Consider the following 12,885-nt stretch of genomic DNA (forward strand, 5'->3'; position numbering starts at 1 on the left):
GGCTGCCAACACCCTCTCTGTTAAACTCACACCCCCTCACCTACCCCCACCCCCTCCACGTTTCCCATCTCTCTCATGATTCCTCTTTAACACGCTCAAAGATATCTGACGTATTCGTGTGTCTGTATATTGGATTGCCTAAATAATTATTAGTACGTGTCCAATTAAAAATATTGAATTTTTTTTTATCGACACTAACTTCCATGCTAATCTAATATTTTTTTGTATAATATTAAATATGAAATATTTTCTATAAACTTACCCAACCACGAACGCGAAGTTTGGAAATGACTATTTGATTATAATCTCTTTGCAAGAAGTATCGGAAAATATTCAATTATAAACACTCGAAAAAAATTCATTAATAAGGATAACACGGAATATATTATGAAAAGTGCAATTTGAAGAGGAGAAAAAAAACTCTCGTAAAAAACTATCCTCGAGACTATTAGCATTCTGTGTGGTTTTCTTTAGGATAATTTACATATTATTGATTGGAAAGTTTTGGCCGATTTTTATACGTAGATTGCAGTACAGGTATACTCGTGTTACAACTTTAATACCTTTCTAATTGTTCTGTGTCATCTAATTAAAAAGAATATGACAAGATAATAGAGAAAATACGGTTGAAATAAAATGAACCGATACACTTGGCTCAGACGACGTGACCACGGAGATCAAGTAAAGCCTCTTGAAATTACTCTCACCAGGTCTGGAAGTAAGCCTTGTCTGTCGCGCAGATTAGATCCTTTCACGTAGTATATCAGAAGAGGATAGAAATAGAGGATAAGAAAATCGGCCACGTCGGAATAACGTGATTTTCCGTTAATCAATTTTCGATAAAAACAATTCTCTTGTTGTTGTTGTTGTTGTTATTCCTACTCGACCATTTCTAACCTACAAATTATTAAAAATTTGATTTATTTCGTTGTTCTTATCGTTAGATTTTTATTTGTAAGAAATTATTTGATATTCAGTTAAATTTACGTTATAATCCTATAAAATAAAGTACAAATAATAATTTATTATATTATTTAAAATAATATAATACTTTTTATATATATATATAATAAATATTTATATATTTTTAATAAAAATTTGATTTATTTCGTTGTTCTTATCGTTAGATTTTTATTTGTAAGAAATTATTTGATATCCAGTTAAATTTACGTTATAATCCTATAAAATAAAGTACAAATAATAATTTATTATATTATTTAAAATAATATAATAATTTCTATATATATATATATATATAATAAATATTTATATATTTTTACAAATAATATTTATTATATTTTTAATAAAAATTTGATTTATTTCGTTGTTCTTATCGTTAGATTTTTATTTATAAGAAATTATAATTTAAAAATTAAATTTATAATCCTATAAAATAAAGTACAAATTATAAAAAATTTGATTGAATTCGTAGTTCTTATCGTTAGATTTTTGTTTGTAAGAAATTATTAGATATCCAGTTAAATTTACGTTATGAAGCTATAAACGAGAAGAGTATCTTGCAAAAGACATGCGCGGGTATGATTGAATACATCCATCTCGTACATTAATCTTGCAACTCCCAATTGGTTGGTTCGTTGGAATCATGGGATGACCCAATACGCTTATCGTTGATACGCATTGATTATACGTGATGGATATATAATTTTCTAACGAGATTCTACTATATAGCTATAACTTTTTGTTCTTCTTTAAAGTTGACCGATCGATCATAATTATATCCCTTGATTATTCATTCCTATTCGATTTGTTTCGATATAACGAATATAATTTTCTTCTCATCGATATTTATTAGAAAATATTTATTTTACAAATAAATAATATTTAATTAATATATATATATATTATTAATAATATTTAATTATTATTAATATATATTTTAATAATATTTAAATAATACGTATAAATAATATTATAACGTTTTTTATATCATCGTTAAAATATTCGTTGTATACTAGAAAAATGTGTGATACACTATAATATAAATTATAATTAAATAAAACGATAGATTTTTATATCGAAATTTAGTAAATAAAGGTATGTTTTTATTTAACTGAATTAAACTAAATTAACCGATCGATCATAATTATATCCCTGATTATTCATTCCTATTCGATTTGTTTCGATATTTATTATAAAATAATTATTTTCCAAATAATAAACAAAGATACGTTTTTCATATCATCGTTAAAATATTCGTTGTATACTAGACAAATGTGATACACTATAATATAAATTATAATGAAATAAAACGATAAATTTTGATATCGAAATTTAGTAAATAAAAAGCTATGTTTTTATCTAACTGAAATAAAGTAGATTAAAAGAATAGAGTAGTAGTGCAACAGTACTCTTTACTTTTAAAAAGTCGCTATTCTTCGTCGAAAGAAACCGTGGAAAAGGTAAGAGCTCGGATCTAATGACTTTCTCTTGTAAAAATAAAAAAGAAAAGGGATGAAAATAAAATCAAATAAAATCAAATAAAATGAAAAGAAAGTAGAAGTAGAAGAAGAAGAAGTAGAAGTAGAAATTTACGAAGTTGATTAATCTTAAGTATTGGACGCGTCAAAATTTCCCCGTCTATCATTTTATTCAGTTAACATTTTGAAATAATAAATATACTTTTATTCGATGTATCTCGAAACGTTTATCGGTCGTTTGCAATGTCTCGTGTACTTTAAAAGCCATCAAAATGTCGACGCAGCACCATCACTCCTATAAGCTGCTTACGAATGACGGAAATCCTTTTCCTCGGTTCTTTTCTTTCTGAATTATTTTCCTTTCGAAAAAGACAACCCCCATATCCTTTACCAGTCCTCTTCTTCCTCAACATCCTCCCCAACTCACACCCATGGGGGTTTTTAAAGCCATTACTCTCCATCGCTTTTCGTGGTTTTTACTACGAGAAGCGCGTTAAGTGCAAAAGAAAAAGAACAAAAAAACACATCGAATAAAAAGAAATGAATACTTTGCTGCAAAATGAGTCAAAAATTACGTAGACGAAAATTGAACAAAAAAAAAAAATAAAAATAAATGATCGTGTTAATACAAAAATTCGTCAAATATTATTTGGTAATTTGAGGGGATTGAATTGACTCGAAGAAAATAAATTAAGCACATTTGGTTTAGTTTACGTTACACCAATTTGACGTTTCATATATATAAATCGATAGACAGATTTAAATATAACATTAACTATAATTAAAGCAAAATTCAAATCGAGAGTTTAGGTAGAATTCAATGAAATAATTGGTAAGTTCGATCACGAGCCCGGATTAACTGCGTTACACGAATGATCAATTAATTTAATCGTATTTCTGACAACAGTATCAACGAAGTATTGATCGAATATAATATGGAATCTGACTAAGAGTGAACAATGTTTGCGAATAATACATATAATTAGTATTCTCAACGTTCTAGAGATTGTTTCCTTCCAAAACTATCGAATTGTACGAAAAGTACGTGTTGATTTTGAACAGAAATATGTGTGTGTGTGTGTGTTACGTATTCATCATGCATATTCATGCTCATAATCATCATCAAATTGAGCAAAAAGTTATTCGTAATTTTAAGAATAATAATTATAATATTTTCAACCAAAGTTTTTTTCTTTTTTTTATATTTTCACATAAAATTAATAACATTTTTAATTTGATTTCATTGAATTCCGTTCTGTCCTTTTCTGATAATAAATGAATTTATTTTTTCTTTTTAATTCTCTTCATTAATTTGACCGATCGATTATAAGAATTAGTTAACAGGATTAATTAATTGAGTCGTAGTGATTTTTATTAATCGATTGCCTGAAAATTTCTCTACGTCGTATATAACAAAAATAATTGTTTGTATAAAATGTATTAAAAAAATAAAAAAAAAAATTTCAAGAAACTTTTCCAAGGTAATATTTCAACGTATATAAAAAGTTTATTTTTATAAAAGAAAAATGAGGGACACGAAAATGAGAGAACAGAAGAAGAAGCAGATGCTTCCAACGTTTCGAATAGATTATTAATTAGGCTAATAAATTTGCCAATATATTAGATCGATACAATAGAGTGATTCAACTATGAGTTATTATGAAAGAGAATCAAGATGCAATTGCACTACCCCCATGAATTACTACTACATTTAAGTGACAGTGGTGGCTGTAATGCAATTAACTGCCAAAATGTCGTTGCACTTGGATGGGGGGGGGGAGGTGGTGCTATGCAAGCCTTGCACACATAATACTATCGACATGCACGTTGTTGCACTTTCACCCTTTTTCATATTAACGAAACGCGTTGGAAAGTGTTTCGTGTAACGTGCACCATATAAGTAAATTTCCCATAATATTTTTCATTATTTCTAAAGCAATCATTTTTGAAAGAAAAAACAAACGAATAATTAAATGAAATCTCGTTAATTGTCCAATTAAATCATAATTTTCACTCTTGACGATTGGTTCATTGAAAATACGATTATATTATTTAAACAATGATTTCAATTTACACAATTTTCATTTAACATTCGTTAAATATTCTGAATTCGAGATTACTGGAATCGTATGTTCTACGTTAATACTAATTAATTTAACTTAATGATACGAGAATTAATTAACTTATCATTGTCTCAGAGATATATATTTCAATAACATGCTGATTATTAATTAAATCATTAATTTATACGACATTGTATATTTATTATAATAATGCGAAGTATTGTATTATTGAAAAAATGATGCTGGAAAAATGTGCAGATGTAAATATGTGCAAACGACACGCTGATATTAACGATAAAAATTTCGCAAAACGATTTTAAACTAATTAAAAATAATACCCTAATGAAATTAAAATATTGCATACATATTTATTTATTCCAATAGGTTTATTCTGCACGTGCCAAAATACACGCGTAATCGTAACCTACATTCAATTAATTATTATTATTATTATTATTATTATTATAATTAATATTATTATTATGATTATGTAAAGTGTAGAGTCATTTAATTTCTGTTTAAAGCTAGGAATATAAATAATTCTACTAATGTTTAATAATATGACGAATTAATTAACGCAACAATCAAGATAATAAAACCAATGCAAATGTACGAATATTATATAGGAATATTATATACGAATGGCAAATGTACGATGAATGCATTAATTTTCGGGCTTATCTTCTCAGTGAGGTCAAGAAAGTGTATGGGACAACTTACTGTTATGAATTATGTGCGACCTCGTTTAGAAATTCGGTGCAAAATCAAGACTGGTATTATTCGACAATACCATTCACCTACTTCGAACTTTTTGTTAAAACGTTAACGTGATATTTGCAACTACTATCACGTTTTTTTTTTTAAAGACCAGAAAAATAATAATAATAATAATAATAATGATGATGATGATGATGATGAAAAAACATTCGCGAGTTTAAATATCATCGATTGAAAATATTAACGATAAGTGTGATTAAACAATTAAAATAATTGTTAAATATTTAATATTTGTTAATATTAAAATAATAATTAAATAAATGATTACACGTTAATGTAATAATATATAATTAAATAAATAACAATTAGATATATTCATGCACGCAAAACTAATATACAATCTTAGAAAATGTTTTAATCGAAAATTGAATATCGTTCGAATTAAAAACGTGTCACCATCGAACGATGATTATTATCGCGATTTATGTTATCTTATTTAAAAAACTATAATTTCGTTATACTTCAAGCATACACACGTATACAGGATTTACATTTGTAATATTTATTTGATATATAAATAATAATTTGATAATAAATAATAATAATATTATTATATATAAAATAATTTGATAATAAATAATAATAATAATAATAATATATATTTGATATATAAAATAATAATTTGATAATAAATAATAATAATAATAATAATAATAATAATTATTTGATATATATAAATAATAATTTGATAATAAATAATAATAATAATAATAATAATTATTTGATATATAAAATAATAATTTGATAATAAATAATAATAATAATAATTATTATTATTATTTGATATAAATAATAATAATAATTTGATATAAAATAATAATAATATAATAATATATATAAAATAATGATATGCGAATTGTTTGTATTGAAAAAAATCAACAACAGGCAGGGAGGGAGGGGGGTGGAAGAGGGTGCATCCTGCCGGTTGCACTCGGCACATTTGGAAAAAGAAATTGGTCGTTCAATTTTTATTTCTCATTCGAAAGAGAAGAGAAACGCGTTGTACTGAAAGTGATGATGATCGATCGGAAAAGAACAGAGGGTGCGGTTCTCTATTTCCACCAATTTCCGCAATAGGTACTCGATCATGAAGCTGGTTTGCACTCGACGTTACTTCTTTTGCTGTTTAACGCAGTCGACGACGACGACGACGAGGTGCTAAAGCGAGCAACCACCACAAAGCCAATGTGAACTAAATTCAATTTCGAATAAGATAGAAAAAAATAAAAAGTTAAAAGAAAATAAGAAAGGAAATGAAATGAAATGAAATGAAGTTTACTTCATCGATAATGTTTACCCTTTAGGAAGATAAAATAAGATTTAAAACACACACACACACGCGTACATACAAAAATCCTGTCGTTTTATTTGAAAATTGAAGAATAACATTAATAAAAATTCATTTTTTATTCTGGAAAATCTTCTTCGTCTTATTCATCAATCATTTTAATCGTAGAATCCAAATGTTTTATGAGAAATTTCTAAGAATTAATTATAATTGTTCGAGATATATGATTTAAAGATAAAAACTAATGTAGAATATAAAGTTGAGTAAATAAACAAAGCAATTAATTCGTTAATTGTTAGTTTAGTTTCACGATTTTTATAAGAGATTCATTTACATAGTAATAGTAATGGAATGATAGTGTTCAAACGCTTACCTGTAAGTTATGAATGCAAAAACGAGTGCAACCAAAGAAAGACTTCCTCCTAGAACGACGATTAGACTCAAGACACCATCCTGATCGAAGGAACTTGCAATTCCCGTGGAAAAACCATTCGCTATCATGCCACCACCGTTGGGTTGATGAAATCCATGAATTGCACCGGTGTAAAGATTCTCCATTTTGTATCGGTGTTTGTTTTTGTATCCCTGAAAAGAAAAAAAAAAAGAAAAATATCTCATTGAAAAAACTGTTCCACGTTTATCATTAATCATATTTTCATTATTTTCATACTTAATAATTTCAAACGTATAATGCGTGCAATGTATGAAAATGATATTCCATTAAAAAAATTGATAATTTAAAACTAACGTGCTGTGAAATAATTAATAAACTGATTTTTTTTTTTAATTTTCACTTAGACCACTTTCATAATTATGGGTCACATATGTTCGTTGCTAACTAATTATTCGATTAAAAAAAAATCGATAACTTAAAATTGATAATTTAAAACTAACGTGCTGAAAAAAACTAATAAACTGATTTTTTTTTTTGTAATTTTCACTTAGACCACTTTCATAATTATGGGTCACATATGTTCGTTGCTAACTAATTATTCGATTAAAAAAAAAATTGATAATTTAAAACTAACGTGCTGTGAAATAATTAATAAACTGATTTTTTTTTTTGTAATTTTCACTTAGACCACTTTCATAATTATGGGTCACATATGTTCGTTGCTAGCTAATTATTCGATTACAAAAAAAATCGATAACTTAAAAATTGATAATTTAAAACTAACGTGCTGAAAAAAACTAATAAACTGATTTCTTTTTTTTTTGTAATTTTCACTTAGACCACTTTCATAATTATGGATCACATATGTTCGTTGCTAGCTAGTTATTCGATTAAAAAAAAATGAATAATTTAAAACTAACGTGCTGAAAAAAACTAATAAACTGATTTTTTTTTGTAATTTTCACTTAGACTACTTTCATAATTATGGGTCCCATATGTTCGTTGCTAACTAATTATTCGATTAAAAAAAAAATTGATAATTTAAAACTAACGTGCTGTGAGATAATTAATAAACTGATTTTTTTTTTTTGTAATTTTCACTTAGACCACTTTCATAATTATGGGTCCCATATGTTCGTTGCTAACTAGTTATTCGATTAAAAAAAATTGATATGTTCGATATACGTATACTTTAACTTGTAGACATTAGAAATAAGTATATAAGTATAGGTATACCATATACATATAGACATGTATTTGAAAAAGGAAGGAAGGAAATCGATATAACGCTTCCTTTAGTTCCATTTTCTAGGAGGAATCCACAGCGTACGCTGACGTAGCTGAAAATATGAGAAAATAGCGAATACTGCGGTGCATTTATATAGACATCATCGTGTACCAAGGAAGATGGTACCGACCTAATTGCTTTTACCGCTAATCGAAATTTACGAGCATCAACAAGCGAGCTTGCTAAACTTCTGTTAGAAACTAAAGTACGCGGACTAACATTTCTCTTTTACGTTATTGCTTTTCCAGAACCATATTCTATGCTTTTCTAACGCTACCTACTAACTGATACATATCGGTTACTTAAACATACAGACAAAAACAGAGAAAAACAGAGAAAAACAGTGAAACGGAGGAATAGTGAAAATATTTACTTGTGTTTCTTAGATAGGAAATGTAATACTTTTGAAGTTATACTTCTTTGGCGCATTGGGGAAAATGTAATGGGGAGTGATTTTGTTCCGAGCGACACGAAAAAACGACACCATGAAGTTTGTCGGTATTTACGACGCGCGGCAAAGCGATTTCAAGTATACGGCGTGAAGTTGTCTTCTTTTTTCTTCACATGTACTCTTATAAAATAATTAAATAAAAATATATTATATTATAAATAATTATTATTATTAAAAATATAAATTATATAAATAATATTATTAATTATTTATATCTTATATCATTCAATCTCTTAGATTTGAAACGTTGTAATAAAATAGTTGAGAAAAAAATTAAAAGACTTATCGTAAGTTATTTACTTAGTATCAATTATTCTTCTATTACAACTTTGAAACTTAATTACGATAGGGAAATAAAAACTAAACATTATTCTTTCGAAGAATACGTTTCAATGTAAATTTGCGCTTGACTATCCAATGGAAATAAATCCAAAGGGAAGAGTTTTGACCTCTTTTCGTTAAAAAAAAGAAAAAAAGAAAAAGAAAAAACTAAGAATAGAGGAGGGGGTTGTGGTGGGGGGGGGGGTCAACCGGTAATATTTGCGAAATGTAGGTTAAGAAAACGAGTAATTGAATATGACAATGCTTGGATTAGCCTTATTTTCCAAAGAAACCACAGATCGAATAACGAAAAGCAATTTCTTTGGGGATTTTTGTCCCATAATAATAATTCACGTGTTAAATTTACATTCCACGTGCTTGATTCGCGACAATAATCATTTGTTCTTATTTTAAATATATTTGATGATAAGAAAAAAAAAAAAAGAAATAAAAAGAACCACGCGTTTTCATTTTGTTTCAAGGTGACAGGGGTGGGGGTGGAAGGAAAGGTGAGAGACTGAGCATAAAAAAAAGTAAAAGCAAGGAAGCAAGCAAGTACTCGTGTCGGATAAGAATATAATTTAATGAAATGTACTTTAATCTTTAGCTCGGTAAGAGGCCATTCTCAGAAATGGGAAAGTTTAATTAAATAATTATAAAAGAGTAATTAACATTAATACATTGGCTCGGAAGGTATTCGTTCATTTTAACAATCAAATCTTACGTTTTGTTGACGCTCATTTACGCGATTGTTACACAATTGCATAGAAATGTATTCAACGTGTATTTAAGTAGTTTAAAAGGAAACATGAAAATACATCGTCAAAGATTATTTTGTATTATTTGGAAATGTTGTAAAATAGGATTGTTAACTCTTGTCAAGTTTATATTGTCATAGGAGTAAAACGATAAGTTTGTAAAGTGGCATAACTCGTTGGAATTATTATCGTAATGATATTTATATATACGCGTTGAAAAGAAAAATTCAAAATTGGTTGCACCGAACCATTGAGAAAATGTTGCAAAAGCTGTTTAAAACTTGAGATATGGTTTGCGTTGGGGTAGAAGAAGTTTTCCATCAGGAATCATACTGCATATATTTCACGATTCTTCGTGAAAGTTGATATTTCGTGGAAAAAAATATTATCATTTTGTAGCTATCTTTCTATTTGATTATCTTGAAAAGATATTTTTTCCTTTTTTTCGTCAATAATGTGGAGAATAAAAACCGTGGCAGATAACTTTCTCGATCTTATACGTGATGCTAACTAAATACGTGAGACAAATAATGTCACGTGAAACTAACGAAACCGTACGAGAAACTTATTTTCAAACTACTTACTGTCGTAAATGTGAAAACACGCGAAAAAATACAAAAGAAACAACGTCAAACGAGGTACGGAAAGTAGAGATTTGATTGCAATTTTCGAAATAAACATTCCCTTAGAAATTGTTCGCTAAGAAATAAGTTGGTTCGATGCCAAAAAATCCAATGCGTACAAACGAAATCTAAAATTGAATGGCTCTCTCTCTCTCTCTTTCTCTCTCCCCCCTTGCAATAAAATTCCACTAAAGAAAACTGGTCCGTTAAAGGGAAATTATATCTTCGGGGTGAAAAAAAAAATAAAAGTTGGATAGAAAAATGGATGAAAAACATATTATGCCTTTCTGTTGTAATTTTAACAAAGAATCATCGAAGGACCAACAACTAATATATATAAAACAAAGTAAGAAGAGAAAAACATATTTACGAGACACGAGAGACATTTTTATATTCTCAAAAAAAAAGAAAAAAAAAAAGAAAACTTTTTTAAACTACAAGCACCAATTTTTCTTTGCGATTTTCAGACCACCAAAAATATATATTTTGTTGCCTCCCAAATGTAATTAAAAATTTGTATTATTTTTGTACTTTTAAGATAAGATAAATGTTATTAAAGGATAAGATGTGGTAAATCAACGATATCCTAGATAAGCAACTTCGAGAATCTGCAAAAGGGAGGGGGGAAAAAGGTATTTGAAAGATAAGCGTCGTTTCGTTCAGCACATTTACACTTCTATTTACATACTTAAATACATACGTGTATGTGTGTATGTATGGGGGTGTGTATGTGTATACGTAACCCTAACTCGCTTTAACATTTTTTTTTGTCGTCACACACCAATTCGATAATCGTTTACACTTTTGTAACCCTAACAGTGTTTGGCTTCCAGTTCAATTCACGAGAACGCGCAGTTCGGAACGATGCACTCTTCCTTTTTCCTTTTCCCGCCTTTTCTACCCCCTTCTTTTCTTTTTCTCTCTCTCTCTCTCTCTTTCTCTCTTTCCTTTTTTTTTTTTTTTTTTTATTTTTCCCTTTCATTCACCTAATGCAAAACTTCGATCAATCGACAAACATTAAAATCGATTTGAAAATTGTTTGCGTTGTTTTCTTTTTTTCAAGCTCGTTAAACTCGCCTGGCGCTTGTTTGAAAGGAAATAAAAAGCTTCCTCCGAACATCTCATTCAAGGAAGTTACATTAAATTATATCATCAACCAGTTTACTTAGTATAAACTTACTTACTTACTTACTTAAGTAAGTAAATATGTACTCGCTTAAATCTTAAAACTTCCCTACGAAATACTTTCCTCCAATAAATATTAACGAAACATTCGTCAATGCAAAATATAATAAAACTTCAAATTTATATTTTGTACGTAATGTCAAACGATGTTAAAACTTTTGCAGAAGTGTTTCCTGTCTCCGTAGTTAGGCTATTTGAAATTTATCTACAAGTTTTAGGGCTTTAATAACACGCCGCCATTTTTATTTAAATACGAATAATTAGTCAAATTCGTCAAAAATATTATAATAATCGAAAGAAATTGTTGATAAATTTATTTATCTTTCTCAAAAATTGCAAATTAAATTTAACTAAGAAACAATTGTCTATGTAATCGTATTATTTAAATAACAAAAACCCACCCCCCCTGTTCGAGTGCAAAGAATAATTAAAAAAAAAAAATATAAATATAAATCGATACGAAAGTACTGCCATGTTATTTCGATATGAAAAGCATCGGATTGATTTTTGTTCTAGCTTGTTTTTTTTTTTTTTTTTTACTATCCCACTATTTCCAATTAAAGGGAATACATAGACTTGGACTTTCGTCTCGTTTTATGTTTAGTCATTTCTCTTTCTCTCGCATACCTAACGATGATCACAAATGTTTGACGTTGCATCGACAGCACCCAACAACAATCGACTTCCTCTTATCCTCTCCTCTTTTCTCTCACATTTCGATAAGTCCACGTGTACGTGCGAGCACGTGTTGTTGAACCGCTTGAGTTTATTGCGCGCACATCATATTGGAACCTTCAAACGCGTATATCTATCCCTCTTGTGAAAAGAAAAAAAATATTACGAATAATCACCCTTTCGTAAATGAAAAGTAATCAAAATGCACCCTAATTCAATTGTTTCTATCAAACTCATTTAAATTCTACTGTTATTCTATTTGTCACAAAATGTCTTGATAAATGTCATTTTTATAAATTATTTTATTTTATTTATCGTATACGAGTCCCGTATCGTTATCAAATATCGTTGTTTATTTTGATCTAATATGTCAATGATATTTTATATTATCAATCGAAAAGATGATACATTACAGTAAATTAATTAAGAGTTAACTGTCTACTTCCGATCCGTACGACGCGCGGTTCACGACTGACCGCCACTTTTCGTTCCTACTTTGCTCACCGTACTGACATGGCGTGCATGTTCCAACCAATCACGTTCAAGCCGGTTACCGCCAATAATACACCCCGGGATCGGAATAGGAATGGTTTCTGATGTTTGGCATACTGAAAAAAATGATGA

At 28.3% G+C, this 12,885-nt stretch overlaps 1 protein-coding gene across 1 annotated transcript in view; it reads right to left on the reverse strand.

Annotated features, from left to right (window-relative positions):
- The window catches only part of LOC122517949 (cadherin EGF LAG seven-pass G-type receptor 1-like), a 59,343-nt gene extending 46,624 nt beyond the window's left edge, over positions 1-12,719 (reverse strand). The window contains exons 1-3 of the mRNA XM_043636583.1: positions 12,675-12,719; positions 12,214-12,402; positions 6,940-7,151 (exon numbers count right to left, since the gene is read on the reverse strand). Of these exons, the coding sequence (XP_043492518.1) occupies positions 6,940-7,124 (185 nt within the window). The 5' untranslated portion in view covers positions 7,125-7,151; positions 12,214-12,402; positions 12,675-12,719. The remainder of the gene's footprint in view (positions 1-6,939; positions 7,152-12,213; positions 12,403-12,674) is intronic.
- Between the last annotated feature and the right edge of the window lie 166 nt (positions 12,720-12,885).

This window comes from Polistes fuscatus, unplaced genomic scaffold (genome assembly GCF_010416935.1).
Source record: "Polistes fuscatus isolate 324 unplaced genomic scaffold, CU_Pfus_HIC Scaffold22, whole genome shotgun sequence".
Classification (NCBI taxonomy): domain Eukaryota; kingdom Metazoa; phylum Arthropoda; class Insecta; order Hymenoptera; family Vespidae; genus Polistes; species Polistes fuscatus.